The sequence below is a fragment of the Trachypithecus francoisi genome, unplaced genomic scaffold, assembly GCF_009764315.1.
Source record: "Trachypithecus francoisi isolate TF-2019V2 unplaced genomic scaffold, Tfra_2.0 Lachesis_group10, whole genome shotgun sequence".
Classification (NCBI taxonomy): domain Eukaryota; kingdom Metazoa; phylum Chordata; class Mammalia; order Primates; family Cercopithecidae; genus Trachypithecus; species Trachypithecus francoisi.
In genome coordinates this window covers 52,979,562-53,003,023 of record NW_022681455.1, presented here as the reverse complement: position 1 = coordinate 53,003,023, position 23,462 = coordinate 52,979,562, and the positions used below count along the sequence as shown (strand labels likewise).

At 40.7% G+C, this 23,462-nt stretch overlaps 2 protein-coding genes across 10 annotated transcripts in view; both read left to right on the top strand.

Annotated features, from left to right (window-relative positions):
- Positions 1–22,326, top strand: part of CILK1 (ciliogenesis associated kinase 1) — a 61,777-nt gene extending 39,451 nt beyond the window's left edge. For 8 of the 9 annotated variants that reach the window (XM_033217444.1, XM_033217446.1, XM_033217449.1 and 5 more), the window contains 9 exons: positions 3,236–3,368; positions 4,094–4,265; positions 6,798–6,965; positions 9,544–9,885; positions 11,318–11,508; positions 11,628–11,776; positions 14,083–14,211; positions 17,167–17,289; positions 18,300–22,326. In XM_033217444.1, coding sequence (XP_033073335.1) covers positions 3,236–3,368; positions 4,094–4,265; positions 6,798–6,965; positions 9,544–9,885; positions 11,318–11,508; positions 11,628–11,776; positions 14,083–14,211; positions 17,167–17,289; positions 18,300–18,454 — 1,562 coding nt within the window. In that variant the 3' untranslated portion in view covers positions 18,455–22,326. The remainder of the gene's footprint in view (positions 1–3,235; positions 3,369–4,093; positions 4,266–6,797; positions 6,966–9,543; positions 9,886–11,317; positions 11,509–11,627; positions 11,777–14,082; positions 14,212–17,166; positions 17,290–18,299) is intronic. The other variant, XM_033217452.1, reaches the window with a different exon arrangement.
- Positions 7,125–7,598, top strand: LOC117087365 (40S ribosomal protein S26-like). Its single transcript, XM_033217458.1, has one exon. It carries the CDS (start codon positions 7,165–7,167, stop codon positions 7,510–7,512), a length of 348 nt encoding a protein of 115 aa, XP_033073349.1. The 5' UTR covers positions 7,125–7,164; the 3' UTR covers positions 7,513–7,598.
- Positions 22,327–23,462: the final 1,136 nt, after the last annotated feature.

The window sequence follows — 23,462 nt, the reverse complement described above, 5'->3', positions numbered from 1 at the left end:
TGTTGTGCAAACATCATAGAGTGTATACTTACTTAGACACAGCTAGATGGTATAGTCTACTATGTAGCTAGACTATATGGTATAACCTATTGTTCCTAGACTGTAAGCCTCTACAGCATGTTACTGTACTGAATACTATAGGCAATTGTAACACAATGGTAAGTATTTGTGTATCTAAACATAGAAAAGGTATAGTAAAAATATAGTATAAAATATTTTTTTAAATGGTACACCTGTATAGGGCACTTACCATGAATGGAGCTTGTAGGAAATGGCTCTGGGTGAATCAGTGAGTGAGTATGAAGGCCTAGGACACTTTATAAACATTGTACACTGAAGCTACACTAATTTTTTTAAATTTCTTTCTTTAATAATTAATCTTAGCTTGCTGAAACTTTTTGTTTCATAAACTTATACATTTTTTAACTTTTTGACTCTTTTGAAATAACATTTGGCTTAACACACATACACATTATATGGCTGTACACAAATATTTTCTTTATATCCTTATTCTATAAGCTTTTTCTGTTCTTAAATTATTATTATTACTTTTTAAACTTTTTTGCTAAAAACTAAAACACAAATACACACATTAGCCTAGGCTTACACAGGGTTAGGATCATGAGTATCATTGCCTTCCACCTCCACATCTTGTCCCACTGGAATGTTTTGAGGTGCAGTAATACACAGGGAGCTGTCCTCTCCCAAGATAACAATGCCTTCTAGGTACCTCCTGAAGGACCTGCCTCAGGCCATTTTACAGTTAACTTTTGTTTTTTGTTTTGTTTTGTTTTGTTTTTTAGTAAGTAGAAGGAGTACAATTCTAAAATAATGATTAAAAGTATAGTATAGTAAATACCAGATAAGTATTTTTCAGCTTCATTATAATATTATAAGACCACCATTATACATGCAGTCCATCATTAACTGAAACTTCGTTATGTAGTGCATGACTGTACAGTGAACTTAAAAGGAATGAGGAGTTGTACCTGATTGGAGCACACTTTACATGTATTAATAAGTGTTGGAAAATAAGTTTCTCTCTTTAGGTAGAGTGAAAGGAGTTCAGCCCTGTTAAATATAAAAAGGAGTCATGGATGGCTTTTGTGGGTGAATGAGAGAGTGACAAGGGAAAGATAGTGTTTAAATGATCAGGATTATAGGAGAGAAACTGGAGCAAGGAAGATCTGCAAGAAAGTAGTGGCAATGCAGGCATAGGCAGTGAGAAAGTAGAAAGAGACAGATATGAGATTCCCGCTCCCCCAAACCCCCTGCGCCGCTCCAAAATGAAGTCTTGCTTTGTTGCCCAGGCTGGAGTGCAGTGGTGTGATCTCAGCTCACTGCAACCTCTACCTCGCAGGTTCAAGCAATTCTCCCACCTCAGCCTCCTGAGTAGCTGGGATTACAGGCCTGTGCCACCACACCCGGCTAATTTTTAAAATACTTTTAGTAGAGACGGCGTTTCACCATATTAGCCAGGCTGGTCTCAAACTCCTGACCTTCAAATGAACCACCTGCCTCAGCCTCCTAAAGTGCTGGGATTACAGGCGTGAGCCACCACACCTGGCTGATATGAGATGTTTTGATAGAAAATACAACACAATCTCATAACTGGGTAAGGATGGGTCCAACATAACTACAAGGTACCTAGAAATCTTATCCAAAGTTTAGGAAGGAGAGATGATTTGGGAGAGGACAAAAGTGGTTTTGGATAAGTTAACACAGGGATGATAGTGACATCCAGTTGCTATCCAAACAGAGATTTAGGTCTTCAGAAGGGTAGAGAAGGCACATTAGAAATGTAGACTTGAGCATTGTCAACATACAGGTTGTCAGGGAATCGTGTAGATCTTCAGTGATCGCTTTTAATTTCTCCCATAATGTGCTAGTTAGAATCCAACTTTCACAACATTGATACAGATTGAGTATCTCTTATATGAAATGCTTGGGTCCAGAAGTGTTTCTGAATTTGGGGTTTTTTCAGATTTTGGAATATTTGCATTATATTTTACCAGCTGAACATCCCTAACCCAAAAATCCTAAATCCAGAATGCTGCAATAAGCAATTTCTTTAAGTGTCAGGTTGGTGCTCAAAAAGTTTCAGGTTTTAGAGCATCTCAGATTTTGGATTTTCAGAGTAGGAAATACTCAGCCTGTAATGATAGCAATGATAACGTGTAACAAATAATAGCAGCCGCAGCAGGTGAGTTATATTTCCAGTGTTGGTGTCCCATTAAGATTTGGAACCACATTGAATGATGTCTAGGTTGGTGATACTCTCAGGAAGTGGGAGGTTTGGGGTTTTCAGTGACATATATTGCAATTCATTGGGTGTTTGAGTGAACTTGGAAGATTGCCACGTTGACTATCTCCTGCCTGTACCTCCAGAGCTCTGCTATAGCTGAGACGGGCTTCCCACATGATGAGTTATCTTTGCCTTTCATGTCAGCTGTAGATGTACCATTGTACTTCCTCATTAGGCAAAGTAATAAGTACTTAACATTTAAACATATGTTGCAACATACTCCACAATCTCAGATATGAGTAGGTCATATTCATAAATTCTTTCTTAAACAAAAATTATAATTGTGTTTCTGCTGTGGTATAAACTCTCAATTCCCATCAGACAGTTATCTGGGCTGGGCATGGTGGCTCACACTTATAATCCCAGCACTTTGGGAGGCTGAGGCAGCAGGATAACTTGAAGCCACGAGTTCAAGATAAGCCTGGGCAACAGAGCAAGACTCTGTGTTTACAGAAAAAAAAAAAAAACTAGCCGGGCACCATGGTTTGTGCCTGTAGTCCCAGCTACTTGGAAGGCTGAGACAGGAGGATCGCTTGAGCTGACACTGCAGTGAACTATGGTTGTGCCACTGCACTCCCACCTAGGCAACAGAATGAGATGCCATCCGTGATATTTTTACCTTGAGTGACAGTTTATTTTTGCAAAGTTATCTCAGCCTGTGATCCAGTTTGATATTTTAAAAGAAATTTTCTGTCTTGTAAAAAAAAATTATGAAGATCACCTTTGAATGATTTGCAAAGGGAAATGAATGTAATCCTATGAGAAGTTCAAAGGACTCTACATTATCTGTGGGAAGAACGAATAAAGCCTTTGGTGCCATGCCAGACTACTTTTTAAATTATAAGTATTTTGCAGAGAGCAATACAATTGCAAAGAATAATATGGAAGCAAACCTGCATTTGGATTTCTTCTCCTCTACTGTCTCTATAGGCTTCTTTCATCGAGACTTAAAGCCTGAGAACCTCCTCTGCATGGGACCAGAACTTGTGAAAATCGCAGACTTTGGTTTGGCCCGAGAAATCCGATCAAAACCTCCATATACAGATTATGTATCTACCAGATGGTGAATACTATTTTTCTCAAAATTATTTAATTGCACTTCTTTAAAAAGATATCATTATGCTAAGGATAATGTTAAAGTCACAAACGTTAACTTTTCACTAAGAGAAATAGTGCAGTCTGAAACACATATTTATAGATATGTTGGTAGTGTATAAGGTTAAAAATCTTGTGTTCTAAATCATGGTAAAAGAAAACCTATTATGCTTTTCTATAATGTACGTAAAAATTTATATATAGGCCTTCCTGAGGACAGCTTCCCAAAAGAATTGTGTAAAATATTTTGCAAAGACCTGTCTGAGAACCATCTAATTGCTATTGTGAAAACTTCGAGACACTGGGAATTTGATTTAAGCAGTTTGCCGTGACCAAGTAGCCTACACACAAGTTGTAGGTTTTTTTCCTCCCTCTCCCTTTCTCTCTTAGTTTTCCCTTCCTCTTTCTCTTTTCTCTCTTTTTTCCTAATTCTTACTTCCTCAGTGTTTCTCAAAGATGCCATAGAGAAGTCTCCTGTAGATGAATGCTCAATAGAAAATATTGTGAACTAGAGAGGCACTACTTGTCAACAGCAGCCCACGGCAATTGCCAAGTTCTCACAATTCCATTACACCACAGTGAACTAGAGAGAAAATAGGAACATATTCACCCCCTCACTGAGAACTGATTGTTATTTAATTTAATGTCTGAGCAGTGGAAGCAATAGCTAGCAGTTAAACTTTGTTCCTCCAGGTACAGGGCTCCAGAAGTACTCCTGAGATCTACCAACTACAGCTCCCCCATTGACGTCTGGGCCGTGGGCTGCATCATGGCAGAAGTTTACACCCTCAGGCCACTCTTCCCTGGAGCCAGTGAAATTGACACAATATTCAAAATTTGCCAAGTGCTGGGGACACCAAAAAAGGTAATGATACAGAACAAAGGCCGATGGGCCAAAGCCAACAGCCTGCCATGCTCCCTCCGCTCAGCCCTGTTCAGCACTGGCACGATTGAGCACCTGCCCATTCTAGACTTTCTCTTGACCTCAGTCATTCTCCACTGCCCACATTCTCAGACATGGCTGACTTCTCTTCTTCCTCCTGTTCTTAAGTATGACATCTGTCATGGCTCCCCCTGTCTTCCTCTCTATATCATCTCGCCTCCCTTGCAGAACTTCTCAGTTCTCATTGCTACAACTCTTATGCCTATTCAGAAGTCTCCTGAATGTAATCCTTAGCCCCTGCCTCCCTCCATTATTACTCCACTCACATGTTTACAACTCTCTATGGGATTTTCTCCTGACTCCTCACCATCAACTCAAACTCATCATTGCCTTTTGTTTACCACCCTACTAGCTTCCTTCTTTCATTCTCCATGTTCATTTGTGGTCTGATCATAATCCCAGAGCCCCCACCTTGAAGCTGAATTTCAGCTTTGCCTTCTATCTTTCTCCTGCTCCCCGTGCCCTTCATCCAAGCGGCTGGTGGGTAAATCCTGTTGAATATTGCCACATTACATGTCTCACGTGGCTCTTGTTCCTTCAAGTCCACTGCTGCCATCACAGACTGGACCGCAGTCACCTGCCTGTGTCTAATGGCATCTTCCCCATCTTTCTGCCTTCAAGTATTTTCACTCTGGCTTCTTGTCCAGTCTGTGGCCAGATTCAACCTCCTAAAGAACAGCTCTGGTACTGACTTGCCCTCATAAAAGTATTGGTTGACTCCCCATTGCCCAGCCTCGTAACTCCTATTCCTATCGCTCACTTCATTCATTCGTGTGTGTGACTTGGTTGGCGGCTGGGCAGGAGGGATTGGCTTAATATGAGGAGGTGGGCCTGCCTTTTCCAGGGATGCCTTCTGTGGTTTTTCTGAATCCTGAAGGTTCTCTGTGGTGCTGCCTAATGGGTGTCCAACTTGGAAGTAAGGATATCGAAGTGCCTGGAATGACAAATAAGGCTGGACTTGAAGCCAAGAGTTCAAGACAAGCCTGGGCAACAAAGCAAGACCCTGTCTTTACAAAAAAACAAAAACAAAACTGCGATCCTCCCGTCTCGGCCTTCCAAGTAGCTGGGACTACAGGCACAAACCATGGTGCCCAGCTAGTTTTTTGTGTTTTTTTTTGGTAAAGACAGGGTCTTGCTCTGTTGCCCAGGCTTGTCTTGAACTCTTGGCTTCAAGTCCAGCCTTATTTGTTGAAGTGCCTAGAATGACAAATGTACCCCTAACAGCTGCATGCCCTGAAATTTCCCTGCTTCTGTGCTCTGCATGTAACACCCTCTGCCTGAGTGATATCTGTCACATGGGCATCAGTAATCCCCCTCCTCACTGTTTCTCTAATCTCCTCCCCATCTTCATCTGTGTCCTATGTTATTAATATAATTATTTGTGTACATAGTTGTTTCTTAGACCATAAGCTCACTCAGGACAAGGATTTGTTGCACGTTTATTTTCCCAGGTCCCAGCACTATTGCTGGTACAAACTAGATCCTCAAAAAATTTTTTTAATCATTTGAATGAATTACTAATGCCACCTCTTCAAGAAAATTTCCTGAGTCCAATGCTGGAATCTTTCTCCTCTGCATGTCTGTACCTTTACCTCTCTTGCAGCTTCTGTCACTTTTTACTGTGCATTATTACTTTGTTTTTAAATAAATGCTCTTTTCTCTTTTAAGAACAGTAATACTCTTAAGCCCAGGATTTATATTGGATCATTTTTGGATCTCCAACAACACTAAGCATATAGTGGGCATTCTAGAACTGTCAAGTGAATGAATGATAAAAGCTATATGTATTGCCACTTGGCTTTAAAAAAGAGTGGAGGAACAATTACCTTAGGCTGTATGTTATAAAATAGTAGAGTGTTAGAACTAGAATGAACCTTAAAGACCATTTATTTAGCATTTTCCATCATTCACTCCAGCAGTTAGTGTCCCATAGAAATGATGCATGAAAAAGTGGAAAGCTTGAGACTGGGTGAAACACCTTTCTTTGCTGCTGATCTTCACATGTATACTCTGAATTATCAAGTTGAAGATAGCGTAGGTAGAGTTTCACAAATTTATTTATCCAGGAACGGGATTTTGTTTTGTTTTCTCCAAAAGAATATCTCGTTTGCAGTTTCAGAAACCTCTGTCTCATGGAACACAGTTGGGGAAATATTAATTTGTTTCAATCCCAAAATCTCAAGAGATGGACTATCTTACTTAAAGATTATTAAACAAGTTGGCAAATCCAGTGTCTTTTCCGCTATTCCCCCAATTTCATGATCTTGATAGTCTCTCTATTAATCCATATCTATGTCTCATTCCACACAGTGCCATGGTAGTGAATGTGGGTGGTTAATGAATATGGGTGGGTAATGGCACGGTTGCCTTTCCATTTGAGGCACACGTGCCAGAATACAAACTTATATCACAACAATTGGCTGAGCAAGATTTTCTATCTTTTCCTTCTTTCAGACTGACTGGCCTGAAGGCTATCAACTTTCAAGTGCAATGAACTTCCGTTGGCCACAGTGTGTACCCAATAACTTAAAGACCTTGATTCCCAATGCTAGCAGTGAAGCAATCCAGCTCCTGAGAGACATGCTTCAGTGGGATCCCAAGAAACGACCAACAGCTAGTCAGGTTTTCTTCCATTTTCTTCTGTTATGGAGTTCATATCTAACTCTGAATAATTTCTATAAATTGCATGGGAAATATTTAGTATTTAGTATTATGGGTGAGAAATAGTACAGAATACCACTAATGGTGTACTATACAAGGTATGAGAACTTAAAATAGTTTGAAACTTACTGGGTATAGCTCTTTGGTCCGTACGTCCAAAATGACAAAGAAAAGAAGGAACAACGGTCGTGCCAAAAAGGGCCGCGGCCATGTGCAGCCTATTCGCTGCACTAACTGTGCCCGATGCGTGCCCAAGGACAAGGCCATTAAGAAATTCGTCATTCGAAACATAGTGGAGGCCGCAGCGGTTAGGGACATTTCTGAAGCGAGCGTCTTTGATGCCCATGTGCTTCCCAAGCTGTATGTGAAGCTACATTACTGTGTGAGTTGTGCAATTCACAGCAAAGTAGTCAGGAATCGATCTCGTGAAGCCCGCAAGGACCGAACACCCCCTCCCCGATTTAGACCTGCGGGTGCTGCCCCACGTCCCCCACCAAAGCCCATGTAAGGAGCTGAGTCCTTAAAGACTGAGACAGACTATTCTCTGGAGAAAAATAAAATGGAAATTGTACTTAAAAAAAAAAAAAAAAAAAAGAAACTTACTGGGTATAAAGTAGTTATGATGTAAACAATACAGTTGCTTTGAAAATGGGCATATAATTCACATGATACATCACCATTTATATGAAAATGGAAATAAACAAATATCTGTCTTTGGAGAATATTTTCAAATCTATTCTCTAAGAGTTTAAATTATATAATAGTTGGTTTATAAGCCGGTACTGGTTGTTGAAAGGCAACTTCTTGTTATGTAAAGTCCAACTGACTCATGACCTAAAGAGATTGACAGATGAGACAGAGCTAGGATAGTAACTGCACTTAGCATTTCATAGCACTTTATAGAGTGCAAATGCTTGAGTATATTTTATATGATTTTTAATCCAATGAAGACTCCATGAGACAGGCATTACTGTTTTCAATTCTGTAAGTGAGAAAACTCAATCTTGGAAAGTTTAAGCAATTTGCTGTAATAACTCATCCGCTAATTAGTTCAAACAGTGCAACTAACTACAATTAAACCACCTGACCTGAAGTATGAAGTCAGGTCCACTGATTTCATTGCTCCTGCTTTCCCAATCCATCTTCCCATGGGCCACTTAGACTTAAATAATGAAGTATACCCAAAAGAGGTGTAGTAATGCTGTGGTCTCTTATCACTCACAGGCCTCTTGCAAGCCTCCTTTTGTGCTAGTTACATCTGGCTCCTTCTCAACTTGTCTCACTGACAGTTACTTTGCTCAGAGGATCAAATAAGTGACCAATTCTAATCAGAGAAGATGATTCATAAGAAGAAGAGTGATGAGGGTATTTGAAGAAAGTGCCAATGTGGTGGTAGAATTTGTGATAGCTGGAGAGATGATAGTTGGAAGAATAATTAAGGAGTGTAGAAAAGCAATTTTTCTGAAAGCTGAAGGAAAAAAGAACTACAGTTTGGTGTCGTAAGGCTTTGGATGGCTCAAGGGTTGGAAAGCTCTCAGGAATGCACTTCTGGTGGTGAAATTCACAGCTGGCTACAGGGCAGAGAAGAAGCTTTTCGATGAACCCAGTTTTTTAATGGATGCATATAAGAAATGAAAAGAAAAAGATTCTGTAACAAGGAACCAAGAGAGGAATATATGCTTTTAAGAATAGTGTGAAAAGCTAAAAATACCCCCCAAATCAGTTAAGACTTGCAAAAATGTCTGCGACTACAGAGAAGGCTCTCAAGTTATAATAGGTGCTAGAGTCTGGGACCTCTACCAGGCTATTCCCATTAATTGCCTCTGTATCTACACTTGCATATAATCATTACAGATGTTTTTAACTGTCCCAGGCCTACTCAGAAAGATTATGTTATGCTTAATAACTTTCATTCAAAAAGACAAGAGAATACAGGGAATATTTCAGAAAGAATTGTAAACCCCTAAACTTTAAGTTATCTCTTGGCCATCCAGAGAACTCAGTTATCCAGAGCAACTGACACGGTTTTGTTCTTGATAGGGAAGGGTTAACTATATCATGTGTTACACTCCTGGCACTTTTGGGATAAAAGCATATGTGCCTGCTTATTTTGTACTCAATTCTTCAGAATCTTCCAGGATCATTATGTTTGGCTCTTTCAGTTTTATATTATTTTTTTCTTCTTCTGTGGAATGAGGAAATAGGCTTGGAAGGATGAAATACCCTATTTAAGACACATAGCAAATAAGTTACAAAACCAGGATCTGTGTTGATCCAGAATGCTTTTTAGAAGTAGCCAGGGTAACAGCAGTGTAACTGACTACTATATATAAATAACTTTGTGTTGCAATCATTACATATATTTTATGGTATCTTAGATAAGAAAAATCACAAGAGGTGTTAAAAATTCAAGATGCTGTTTTCTAGTTGGGCTAAGAAACAGTAGTAAACTGGTCACAATGAAATATAGCCCAGTAATCAAGACAGTGGTAACTTTCCTGGCTAGATATTTCTCCTAAAGCCTTTTTTGTCATTCCAGGCACTTCGATATCCTTACTTCCAAGTTGGACACCCACTAGGCAGCACCACACAGAACCTTCAGGATTCAGAAAAACCACAGAAAAGCATCCTGGAAAAGGCAGGCCCACCTCCTCATATTAAGCCAATCCCTCCTGCCCAGCCGCCAAGCAAGCCACACACACGAATTTCTTCACGACAGCATCAAGCCAGCCAGCCCCCTCTGCATCTCACATACCCCTACAAAGCAGAGGTCTCCAGGACAGATCACCCAAGCCATCTCCAGGAGGACAAGCCAAGCCCGTTGCTTTTCCCATCCCTTCACAACAAGAATCCCCAGTCGGTGAGCAGCCCAGATTCACCAGTGAGCTTCGTGTCTGTTTATTCCTCTTCTGACCCCATTATTGGGTGAAATATTTTCTTTTTCAGTATACAGAGTGTAATCATGATAGATTTATGTTTGCAACAGCATGGAATTGTGGAAAGATCCTTGGCTTTGGAGTGAAAGATCTAAATTCAAGTTCTGGCTGTGCCTGTTAATAACGTTGTCACTAATGGGGGCAGTATAGGGTAGTGGCTGAGAGCTGGCTTCTGCAGCCAGACTGCGAGGGGCTCAAATCTCAGCTCTGCTGTTTAGTAGCTTGATACTTGTGCAAGTGATCTGGCCGCTCTGCTCCTCATTTTCCTCATCTGTAAAATAAGGATAATAATAGTACTTACCTGATACAATTGCTTTGAGGGCTAATGAGTTGATACTTGAAAAGAATGTAGAATAATACCTGGCACCTAGTTACAACTCTGTAAAGGTTAGTAATTGTTATTAATCCCTATGGACTCAGTTTCCTCATTTATAAAAGGAAGATTATAGTACATGTCTTATCTACCAGACAGGGTTGTTCATGAGGATCAAAGGTCATGATGTTTTTGAGATGTTTTGAAAAGCATGAAGTGCCATATTAAAATTTTTAGATTGTTATCTACATTATTGCTGTTAATCGATACTGTTAATGCTGGGCTATTAACTGAGCCCAGATCTTTCTGCTCCTCTTGGGCTGATTTTCAAAAGAAAACAGTGAGTGTTAGATTTAATAAAATAATAACTTGTCAGGGGGTTCTATTTTTCATTAACTTTGCAGTGCTGTCTGAAGAGGCCAACTGTCTATCCTTTATGAAAAAGTGGCACTTTCTGTGTCAGTTAGTATTGGTGAGTGCTGGCTCCCAACCACTGTGATGTGAGACACTGCCAGAAGCTGCAAGGGTGGTATCTCTGGCCTGCTTACTTTATTGCAGCACACAGTTTAGAAGTGGTGTGTGTATGGAAATATCCTGTTATAACTAATTCTTTGTGGCTAAGAGATAGTAACCATATCTAATGAGAAGGCAAAAAAAAGCATTATTTGCACTGATTTCTATAAAAGGACAAGCTAACTGACATCTTAACCTTAATTTCTTACATCCATATTTATAACAGTGGAGATTGTATTAACTCATCTAGGATGAGACTGAGTATGAATTTAGCCATCTTCCTGGTGTGTGAGAAGTATCTTAAAATTTTTTTTATCATTATTTTTTACAACTTTAACATTCTCCATGGATGGCAGCCGATGTGATCCGTGAAGGATGAGTGAGACAGAAAGACTGGGAATGTGTTTTCCACAGTTGCCCCTTCAAATAAGTCATGTTATGCCCCAGGAGCCTCCTTTGCATAGCAGAGGAAGTTCAGAATGGATATTACTCATGGATGAGTTCTGTTAATGCCATATATTGCTTCCCCCCAACCCAATTTGTTTACACAGAAAATCACAGCTGGCCTGGAGCACAAAAATGGTGAGATAAAGCCAAAGAGTAGGAGAAGGTGGGGTCTTATTTCCAGGTCAACAAAGGATTCAGATGATTGGGCTGACTTGGATGACTTGGATTTCAGTCCATCCCTCAGCAGGATTGACCTGAAAAACAAGAAAAGACAGAGTGATGACACTCTCTGCAGGCAAGTGTGCTGCTCACATTTGTAAACAGACTGATTCTGGGATTTGTGAGATTATCGGTATGTATCTGAGGATACACACTGTCTCTCATGCTGACCCATGCCATGGTGTCTTCATTCAGGTTTGAGAGTGTTTTGGACCTGAAGCCCTCTGAGCCTGTGGGCACAGGAAACAGCGTCCTCACCCAGATGTCATATCAGCGGCGAGACACACCCACCCTGAGATCTGCAGCCAAGCAACACTATTTGAAGCACTCTCGATACTTGCCTGGTAATATAAATGACTTGGCTTTACTTTGATTATTAATAAGAAACCCTGTCCTTGCAATCACATATTCACGAAGGTTCTGTTTTAGAAGGCAGATACTAGGGAGCTTCCCTTCAGAACTGAGGGGAACATCATAAATATTTGCTGAAGCCCAAGCCTCACTTTTTTTTTTTTTTTTTTTTTTGAGATAGAGTCTCTCTGTCGCCCAGGCTGGAATGCAATGGCGCCATCTCGGCTCACTGTAGCCTCTGCCTCCTGGGTTCAAGCGATTCTCCTGACTCAGCCTCCTGATTAGGTGGGACTACAGGTGCCCACCACCATGCCCGGCTAATTTTTGTATTTTTTAGTAGAGACAGGGTTTCACCATGTTGACCAGGCTGGTCTTGAACTCCTGACCTCAAGTGATCCACCCGCCTCCGCCTCCCAAAGTGCTGGAATTACAGGCATTAGCCACCGTGCCTGGGCCCAGGCCTCACATTTTTATCTTTTATAGTCACCCAAGATAAGAAATACGGTATAGGAAACTGGGTCCAGCCTTCAGGGAGGGAGGAACTGGCAAAAGCTGGGCAGCATGTCTGAGGCTCCTCTACCAGACCAGGTTTAGGGGAAATGGCCACTAGGGAAACCAGGGTGGGAGCTTAGTCACAGCATCCTGGCAGTACTACAGGGGTTAAATGTCAATGCTATAGTTTGGTGGGTACCCAAGCCTGTCTCCTGATTTTCTATATTCCAAACTTACTGCATTAGTGAATCATTCATTCAGTACATACGTATTAAGCATCTACTGCATGCCAAGCACTGCGAATATTATTGTAAACAAAACAGCCAGGCAGGGCCACTGGGTCACACAACTCTGGGGAATTCCTTCACTCTGTAGTCTACACAGTGGCTTTATACAGCAGCTTTGCAGACAATATCCTCACCCTCACACAGCTTATATGCTAGTGGTGGGAGAGAGACTTTAACAAATAGACAAACAGTAATCACAGATTGTTAAAGAATGGTCTCAATAAGCAACTTGGCTGGGCCCGCAAAGAATGAGAAGGAACCAAATGTGCAGAGAGCTGAGGGCAGAGCACACCAGGGAGAGAGTAAACAGTGAGTGCAATGGTCTGGAGGCAGGAGAGGGCTTGTCCTGTGAGAGGAATGGCAGAGGCCAATGTGGCCAGAGTGTAGTGAGAAAGGATGTGACGTAATGTGTAGTATGAGGCATCTTTTGGGGCCTTGTAAGAAATTTGGATTTTGCTTCATGAGCGATGAGAAGTCCTTGAAGGGTTTTAACTGAAGGAGTGATGTGGTTGTATCAACACCTGTATGCTGAATAGGGGAGGAGCCAGCAAGCTGGAGCTGTTGTCCAGGTGAGAGGGGGTGGTGGCACAGGCTGGGTGGGGTGCAATCAGAAGGGAGGAATGGGGTGAGAATGGCAGGCCCTCTTGATGCATGAAATTCCTACCCTCTGATTGGGAATGTGGTTTCTAAAGATTGCTAGACTTCATCAGGATTGACATTTTGTTCTTAGAAGACTGGCCTGACAGGCCCCAGGGTGAGCTGGAAGAAGAGAAATCCAGATGACAGGTATAGAGTGATCCAGTATGAGGGGCCAAGCCTTGAATTACAGTGACCACAGGCAAAAAGGAGCAGGGAGTGAATCAGAGAGCTATTTTATTTCTTTTTGGTTGTAGGGGAAGAAGAAGAAGGATAAAGGGGGAATTTAAACTTTCAGTTCTGGAAAAAAGCCGCAGTGCCTGTGGGAATGGGAGTGATCTGGATGAAAAGTGGCTTTTGTCTTGAGGTCAGGGTGAAGGCAACCCTGTTCTGGGAGAGACAACAGTTGGTGAGGGTTCCTTGTACATATCAGAGTCATCAGCATGTGATGACAGTAATGGTCCAGGTCGGGTGAGAAGATGGAACCCTGGGGACGAGACAGAAAGAGGAGAGCACAGAGCTGCAGAGTTGGAAGCTGGGGTTGGGGGATGGAGAAGAAACTGAAAAGGTGACTGAAAGGAAGTGGTCTGTGAAGGGGAAGAACAGCATGTCCAGTAGCAGTGAAGCCCAGGATGGCACCAGAGGGTCAAGACGTGGGACAGATCCATTGGTAGAAGCATAAGAGGCCTCTCTTGGGCCACCCACCAGTGAGATATCTTTCCTCGGACATCTGTCAGATGACATCATCACAGTCAGTTTTTGCTTTGATTATTGCATCATACAGAGGTTTTTGACAAATTGAGTTCTACATTAATTTTATCTTTGTCGTCTGGTGTAAGATTCATTGTGTGTTTTGCATTTTAAAATCATTTCTTCTCTATTAGGCATCAGTATAAGAAACGGTATACTCTCGAATCCAGGCAAGGACTTTATTCCACCTAATCCATGGTCTAGTTCTGGCTTGTCTGGAAAATCTTCAGGGACAGTGTCAGTAATCAGCAAAGTAAATTCAGGTGAGTAATGATCATTAACCCCTAAATGGCAAAAAGCAAATTCCCTGGATGCAGCAAGGTGGGCAAAAGGAGCCATGGGACGAGCTTTGGAAGCACAGGGGCCTTTGTGGTCTGAAAGCTCAGGCCTCTTTTCCAGCCCTATCCTCCTCTCTTTCTTGGTAGTGGTCCCTCGGGACTCAGCCAGCTCCCATGGGAGTCTGCCTTCAAGGGTAGCTGGAGAGTAGAGCATAGTCTTTGCTGGCTCAAGGGAAAAACAAAAATACCTTTACAGACTCCTACTAGGCCTGACAGCTAAGGCCCTGGCTGCAGCAAACACCCTCCTCCTGAGGTAGAAGTCACCCTTGGCTGTGTCTGCCTTGTTCCAGCCCGTCCCCTCCTGATGACCGAGCCGCAGGCCCAGAGTATCAAGATCCCTTCTAGTTGGAAGGTGGACAGTTTGGAAGACCCTCCCCACTTTTTTTGTTAAATAGATGAATGAATTTCCTGAGTCCCAAGGCTGACCAACCCTGTTCACAGTAGAGGCATTTCCTGCATCATTTTTCCCTCAGGCAGGCAGCCCCTGCTATGTGCTGCTTCCCCTCTGCACTTCCAAGTGCACTGCCCTCATCCATTAGGTGTTTGTTTACTTTAAGGAATACAAAAAAGAAGGAGATAATATAGCAACACCTGTGTAGCCACCACCCAGCTTAAGAAGTCAAACTTTGGCCAGGTGTGGTGGCTCATGCCTGTAATCCCAGCACTTTGCTCGGCTGAGGCTGAGGCAGGCATATCACTTGAGGTCAGGAGTTTGAGACCAGCCTGGCCAACATGGCAAAACCCTGTCTCTACCTAAAATACAAAAATTAGCCAGCCATAGTGGCAGCAGGCCTGTGATCCCAGCTACTGAGGAGGCTGAAGCAGGAGATCACTTGGACCTGAGAGGCGGAGGTTGCAGTGAGCCAAGATCGCGCCACTGCACTCCAACCTGGGTGATAGAGATTCTGTCTCAAAAAAAAAAAAAAAAATGTTCAACCTGGCAAACACACATGAAGCCCAGTGTCTGTGCCTTTCCCGCCTCCCTGCTTCCCCTTACCTCCCCCCATGCCAGCCTGATCGAGTGTTTATTTAGGTTTGTATAAACTTCATAGTGTGGTTTTGCAGGTTTTAAAATTTATTTGAACATAATCTTGGATTACTGCTACATGTATTTAAATAGATATATGTGTAGCAATTATAGAGATATATGTCATATATTATATAACATATACAATATACATCTATACAACACCATAACATTATATATCTAGACGATAATTTATGTATGCCTTCTCTTCTTGATAAATACATAAGTTGATTGTAATTTTTGCTATTAGAAAGAGTGCTGAAATGATTATTGTACCCCTATTGTTATGCACATGTGTGAGGCATCCTCTGGGTACGAGAACTAGGAGTCAACATTTTATTTTATTTTATTTTATTTATTTATTTTTATGTATTTGTGTATTTTAAGATGAAGTCTTGCTCTGTTGCCTAGGCTGGAGTGCAGTGGCGCGATCTAGGCTCACTGCAACCTCTGCCTCCCTGATTCAAGCAATTCTCCTGCCTCAGCCTCCTGAGTAGCTAGGATTACAGGTGTGTGCCACCACACCCAGCTAATTTTTTTTTTTTTTTTTTTTTTTTTTGTATTTTTAGTAGAAACAGGTTTCACCATGTTGGCCAGGCTGGTCTCGAACTCCTGACCTCAGGTGATCCACCCATCTCGGTCTCGCATCGTGCTGGGATTACAGGTGTGAGCCACCATGCCCAGCCAGAGTCAACATTTTAGGTTAAAGGGTGTGCTCATCTTCAGGTTCACAGATATTGCCAAACTGCTCTCCAGAGGGATATGGAAGTTGCTCTACATCCTTGATGACACTTGGTACTGTCAAGACTAAAATTTGTGCTAATCTGATGAGTGTGAAATGGTATCCTATTGTGGTTTAAACTTGCATGTCCTGTTTACTAATGAGGTTCATCACCTTTTCTTGTGTTTATTGACTATAAGTTTTTTCTCTTTTGTGACTTACCTGTTCAAATTCTCTTCCCATTTTTCTTCATATTTCTTCATTCACCAGAGTGCAAAATACACCCCAGCTGACCAACACAACTCCTCACACAGGCATTCTGAACTGTGTTTCCTACTCTGCCTTAAGCAATTGCTGAAAAGGCTCTGTGTTGTGGAAACAGAGCAACTCTACCACTTACTGACTTCTTAATGGTTAGAACTTGCGTTTCTATAATGAGCAATAATAGCAGTCTTCATTATTTCATGTGTACCTTTAAGCCTAAATAATAAGAATTATATTCATTCACTATCCAATCTTAATTGATTACCTGTTATATGCAAGGCATTCCGTTATCCTCCCCAGAATACAAAGATGAGTAGCATACAGTCCCTGCCCTTAAAGCAATCTCATGTGGAAATGACATAAAAAGTGAAGGTATTTACTATTTTAAAACATGGTTAATTTTTCTGATGTGGATAAGAATATTTAGTGTGTAATTACTTGTCACAGCTAAATAATTGAATATAACCTGTGTTATTTATATGTACTGTTATTTATATGTACTGACATGGAAGGACAACTATTCTATATTATGGAGTGAAAAAAGCAAATTTTAGAACAATCTAAATCTACTTTTACAAAAGAAAATAAAGAACAAATGTCACCTTTCCCTTTTTAAAAAAATTTCACAACCAACCCACCCTCTATTTGGTTGCCCCCACGGGAGCAACACTGTCTTTGACCCTTGCAGTCTTTCTGACAGGGTGGTATGGTGGGATGCTTGGCTCTGAACTCATTTTCATCATGATTTGCTCTTTTCCCTAAAAGTAAAAACTTAGTTTGTTATTGCTTTGCAGTGCTGTCATTTAACCTTGTTGGTGTCCTGGGTACATGTCTTTGTAGTAAAGAGCTTTTTGCTTTTGCAAATCAGTTGGTTCCAGCTCTACAAGTTCTAGTGGACTGACTGGAAACTATGTCCCTTCCTTTCTGAAAAAAGAAATCGGTTCTGCTATGCAGAGGGTACACCTGGCACCTATTCCAGACCCTTCCCCTGGTGAGTTGTATTTTAAATTATTCATGAATTGACTCAACAAATGGTTACTCAACAACATGTGCCAGACATGTTTTAGGCCTGGGATCCACCAATAAATGAAACTTGCACTCTACAGACAGTAAGTAAGCGAAATAAGTGCTGTATAACGTATAGTAAGTCAGATGCTTACTGACTTAGTGCTAAGGAGAAAAATACAGCAGACAGGAGGTAGAAATTGTGGGGGCTGGAGTGTGGGGTACAGGTTGCAATTTTAGACAGAGTAGCTAAAGAAGAGCTCACTGCAAAGGAGTTGTTGAGTAAAGACCTGGAGGAGGTGATTGAGCAAGCGTGCATTATGAGTGAGGCTTTTCCAGACAGGAGATTCTTCTGTGCTTGAGCTTTGAGGCAGAACTGGCCTGGCAAATTCAAGGAGCATCAAGGAGGCCAGAGTGCAGGAGTGACAGGAGTGAGAAGGGGAGTAGCAAGATGAGGTCAGGGGCGATATGATGCCTGTAAGCACATTGTCATGGATTCTGAGTGACATGGAGTCCCTGGAGGGCTTTGAGTCCATAAGTGAGGTGATCTGACAGCCATCTCCACAGGCTCCCTCAAGCTGCTGTTGTCATGAGACTGAAGCAGGGACAAGGTAGGAAGCAGGGAATCCAATTAGGAGGTGTTGAAATTATCCAGGTAAGAAATGATGCTAGCTTGGGCCAGCGTGGTAATAGTTCAGTTGGTAAAAAGTTACCAGGTTCTGTAAATATTTGGAAGGTAGAACTTATAGGATATCCTGACAAATTATATGTGGGATATGAAAAAAAGAGAGGTCAAGAATGATGCCATTACTTTTGGCCTGACAACTTTAAAATGTTATCTTTAACTGCAGTAGAGAAGATTGTAAGTAGGAGACAAGATGCTCGTCTTGAATGAACTCCTTATTTTCTCATGTTTTTGTCACCAAAATGCATTTATTTGCACTTTGCTTGCATTGGCCCCATATCAGTCATGCTGGCCTTTTTCTTTCATTGCAGGTTATTCCTCCCTGAAGGCCCTGAGACCTCATCCTGGGCGACCATTCTTCCACACCCAGCCTAGAAGCACTCCTGGGTTGATACCACGGCCTCCAGCCGCCCAGCCAGTGCATGGCCGGACAGACTGGGCTTCCAAGTACGCATCTCGGCGATGACTATCTGCCTTGGTGATGAATCTCTTCATAGGGAGAAGCAGGACACTTTCCCTTAGCTGACTGGTGTTCTTCCTGCAAGATGTGCAGAGGGCATAAAAGCAAATCAACACTTTATAGTTATTCTTCTGAACTAAGACATGTCAATATTCTTTTTTAAAGTTTTTTTTAAAATATTGATTTGAATGCAGTACGCTTTTTTGTATAAAATTATTTTATTCTAAAACTGGGTCCCATTATTTTCTTAAACAACAGCATTTTGTATATATGGATTATGTTTTAGCATTTTATACAGTCAACTTTGTAATGAACTTTTTAAAGATTAATTGATTTTCCTTTGGGGTTCCAGATAATATTTTCTACAGACTTTGAAAAATGTAATAATATTAATGCAGTATTGCAACAGGGGTGCAATTTAAGGCTATGTGATAGAGGGTTATTTACTCGGTGTGTGCAGATATTTATGAAGTGGTTAAATTTTAAGTGTGGCTCACGAGGTGCTTCAGGCCTTCTTGGACTGTTGTTAGAAAAGTGATCCTCTGCTTTTCTTAATAGGTCATTGGTTTGATTTTTGGATACCACTCTGCTGTTCTGAAAGGACTATTATATAATTCACTTTGTTTTACTTTTGTTCCCCAGATGAAAGAACTCTAAGTAAATACATTTTAAAAAACTTTTTCAGCACCCTTTAATGTGGTCGCAGATATCAGATGAAACCAAGCTTAATCATTCTATGCCATTGTATTCTAATGTATTCCACTTTTGAAATCAAGTTGTATGTGTATCAATAAAAGGAGAGCTTTTTGTTTCAAAAGGCTCTCAACATGAAGGTTAACACAGTCAGTCAAACTTACATTCCTGCCAAGATGCATGGCCAAAAAACTAAGTATCAAAGCAGCAGAACGTTTTTGATTATAGTAACTGAGATGGAATTTTGCACCTAGCTCAGTTCTCCAGATCTGGCTAGGAGCAGTCAATGACTAATCTTCGGTCCTAGCCAAATTCTCAGGACAATTTGGGGAGCAGAAAGAGTTATAGCAGAGGTTCCACTCATCTAGGAAGTCGCAGTCACGTGCCACATTTGATCTCCTAACCCTGGTGTAGTTTCTTTCAAGAATGAGAGCTCTATTTGTTGGGCAGAGGCTGTTCCATTGAGAGGAATGTTTACAGCAATTTTGAAAATGACAAAGCCAGTTTGGAGACAGAAAAAGACAAAAGGTCCAGTCTCATCCATCTCTATATGGTACATTTGCCTCACTTATGGTTGCCTTAAAGGCAAGAGGGAAGGTCACCATCAGTGAACGCAATGCAGTCTGAACAGTGTATTGACTCGTATTCTCCTAGGGCTCAGACTACTCTCTATTGGTTCCAGGATAATGACAAGTTTAACCGTATGTAAGTCATTTTTTTTTTTTTTTTTTTTTTTTTTTGAGACGGAGTCTCGCTCTGTCACCCAGGCCAGAGTGCAGTGGCGTGATCTTGGCTCTCTGCAACCTCCACCTCCCAGGTTCAAGCGATTCTGCTTCCTTAGCCTCCTGAGTAACTGGGACTACAGGCGCCTGCCACCACACCCAGCTAATTTTTGTATTTTTATTAGAGATGGTGTTTCACCACGTTAGCCAGGATGGCCGCCTCGATCTCCTGGCCTCGTGATCCACCCTACTCCCCCTCCCAAAGTGCTGGGATTACAGTCATGAGCCACCACATCCAGCCAAGTGATCATTTTCATAGGTTAAAATGATAGGTGAAATGAATCTAGACACTTTTATATGCTTCAACCTAATGACTTGGTAAATTATTGCTTTGGTGTATTAATAATATGTTGCATTCTGAACAAATTACCGTGGCTTCCAAAGAGCCTTAACCTAAAATCAGAGAGTAATTTATGCTTTGGAGAATCTGACTCAAAAATATACTTGACCAAGCACCATGATCCCTAGGGGCATGAGAAAAGCACATAATGGATGTGGATGTGATAGGTGGTCTTTTCCTGTTAACAAGCTGGCAGCAAAGCTTCAGAAAATATATATGCAAGCACAACTTGAAGCTGAACTCATTTCTGTATTATATTCTCAACTCATTATCTAAAGCATCAGAAAATGTGTTTTCAGAGATGAGTCCTTTACTATAAGGTTAATATTTATTTTCATTTTCTGTATTATATATGAAAAATAAATTAATGTGAAACCTTGCCCAGCTTGCTGGAAAGCAGGTTTTAAATTGTAAATATTCCTTAGAGGAGCAAATGGATTGTTTAATACCATAGTCTTGGTAATCTAGCTTATATAAGGTCATTACATTTTTTAATTGAAAAACCTAGTTACCTGATTATTACACATTATAAAATTGTTTTTCTTCTAATACTTTATAGGGCCCAACTTCAGAAAATACTTTGCTTTCTTCCTTTTACACTTTCCTTTGTTTACCAGCAAAACAACTTCGCTGGGGAAGCCAAACATATTCATAAAAAAATCAAGTAGCTGATGTACAGTTGAGAAAAACTAAAGGACGGAGAAAACAAATTCTAACTAGCAAATGCTGTGAAGTACTCTTCCTCCCCCTCTCTGAAATGGGTAAAGGACCAATTGTGTAAAAAACCTATGCGCTATAGAAGGGAATGGTAACCATTTCTTTTGTCTCTGTTTTTGTTCTGACTGAGAATCTGTGCAGCCATTTCTTGTTACATGAAAATAAAATGCTACTTGTGACCTCTATTTTTTGTTACTGTAGAATTATAAAATGTAGTGTAAGACACCAACAGAAATGATATACCTGTAACTGTACTTATCAGGACTATACCTCATTTACAGTCAGAAAGCTTACTGGGACGTCAGGAAATGATACAGGGTTGGTTCTCATTTCGTGCTGAAATGAGACAGATGTTCAGTGACAAAGGTGCGCTGTGGGGGTATCGATGTCCCCCAGGTAAAGCCAGCAGAGCAGGGAAAACTGCATTTGCATAAAAACTACTCTTGACATGATTGTTCATTTTACAATAAAATTCCATTAATTACCAAGCCCTCACCCAGCTCATGTATGATAAAATTTATGTTGGAAGAAACTTGATTTTCAGATAATTTTTTAAATGTATCTCTTGCCTAAAGGACTATATACATCTAATATAGTAACACTGTGTCATCTTCTGGAGTTATCAAAAATTGTATGCAATCAAGACAACACAAAATAAGAATTATTTTATTTTTAAGTGCACATACAGGTACTGTTGGAGTTGATGGGCACCATGCTTTCTCATGAAGTAGCATTTCCCTACCATCAAGCCATTGTTTTGTGCCATTCAGGAGAGGAAAAAAAGGAATTTATGCTGTACATTTCATTTCAGTGTATGACCAAAAGCAATATGTTTATAAGAAGATGTTTGACATACTAATTATTTTATGTCATTTAAACCATAGTGTAGCAACATAATATATGTAGCTAATTTTTAGAATTATTTTTACGATTTCCAACCAAATGTACTGTACTGTTATATAATTTATTGTGAGGATCTTCTCATGGAAACCATTAGGAAGACAAACTGGAGGTAAATATCACATTAATCTGTATTATCAATTTCTCATAGACACTGTGCTAATATGAATTTTAAATGACCTGCATCAAGTCTTCTGATATCAGATAACAGTACAGATAGCAATTAGTCACCTGATTTTATTACAGTGGAGTAACTGACAATATATTTATTTATAAAGCAAATATTCATAATAATGAGAAAAATTCAGAGTAACCACTTAAGCAAGACCCTTCTGAAATAAAAATGTTGCTTTTTAAATAGTTTGTCCTAAGGTGTTTAAAAATGTCAACCTTATGTAAGGAAAAATTTCCTGCTCCAAATAAAGTTGAAGTTTAAGAAAAATTGATTTGAGTGTTCTGTTTTTGTTGTCATGTTCTTCCATTAGTATTTTCTAATTTTGGTCCTTTGTTAGTTCATTTGCAACTTTGATGTTTTATAACTTCTCCTGAATGCTTAGTATCATGTTACTGCTATGAAATTAGATGCATACACTTTGAGTAGCAGAATGAAGAGTTATCCTGCAATGTGGAGGTTTTTTTAAAATTCAGCTTTTAGAAAGTTAGGCGTCTGGAAGTGGTGGCTCATACCTCTAATCCCAGCACTTTGGGAGGCGGAGGCAGGAGGATCCCTGGAACCTAGGCGTTGGAGACCAGCCTGGGCAACATGGCAAGACCCTCTACTACCAAAATCACAAAATTTAGCCGGTGTGGTGGTGTGCACCTGTGGTCCCATTTACTTGAGGGGCTGAGGAAGGGGAATCGCTTGAGCCTGGGAGACAGAGGTTACAGGGAGCCCAGATCACCCCCCTCCACCCCAGCCTGGGCAACAGAGCGAGGCCATGTCTCAAAAACAAAAACAACAACAACAAAAAGCAAAAGCAGGTGAAAACAGTTTCTTGTTCCTGATTGCATCATTTTAACCTGCCTTGTATGTCTTTTAACTTTTCACAGCACATTCTCGTATACAATATAAACCTTCAAAAGAAGTTCATAACTTCATGAACTACAGAAAGAATGTCACAAGAAATTCATTTTCTAAACGTTCTTTGACTCCTTGACAGGATTTTCTAGGAACATGATCTACCAATCAAACTTGCATTGGGGAATCCCTAACTGTGCCTCTTGCCATCAGAACACAGTGACTTTACTGTGTAATCGTGGGCATTTGTCTTTTTGGCATCACGCTGGGCCCATGGCTGCCCCTTCAGAAACCCTGAAGAAGCCATTTCAAGCTCTCAACCATCTTTCCTGATAAGAAAACCCACTTGTTAGAATAGGGTCTTACACCAATCGCTTATAGCTAAGGCTGAATTTAAGTCAAGTGTTGCCCTCTTCTGGGAGTATACAAAGCTCTTAAACTGAGATTTGAAGCTCTTGACTTTTGTGCAAGCGGTTTTACCTACTACTGAGCAGATGAGTGAAGGCTTGAGGCTAAGAAGATTTCTCAGGGCCTCTGAAAATGTATCAGGTAGGTAGGTGGATA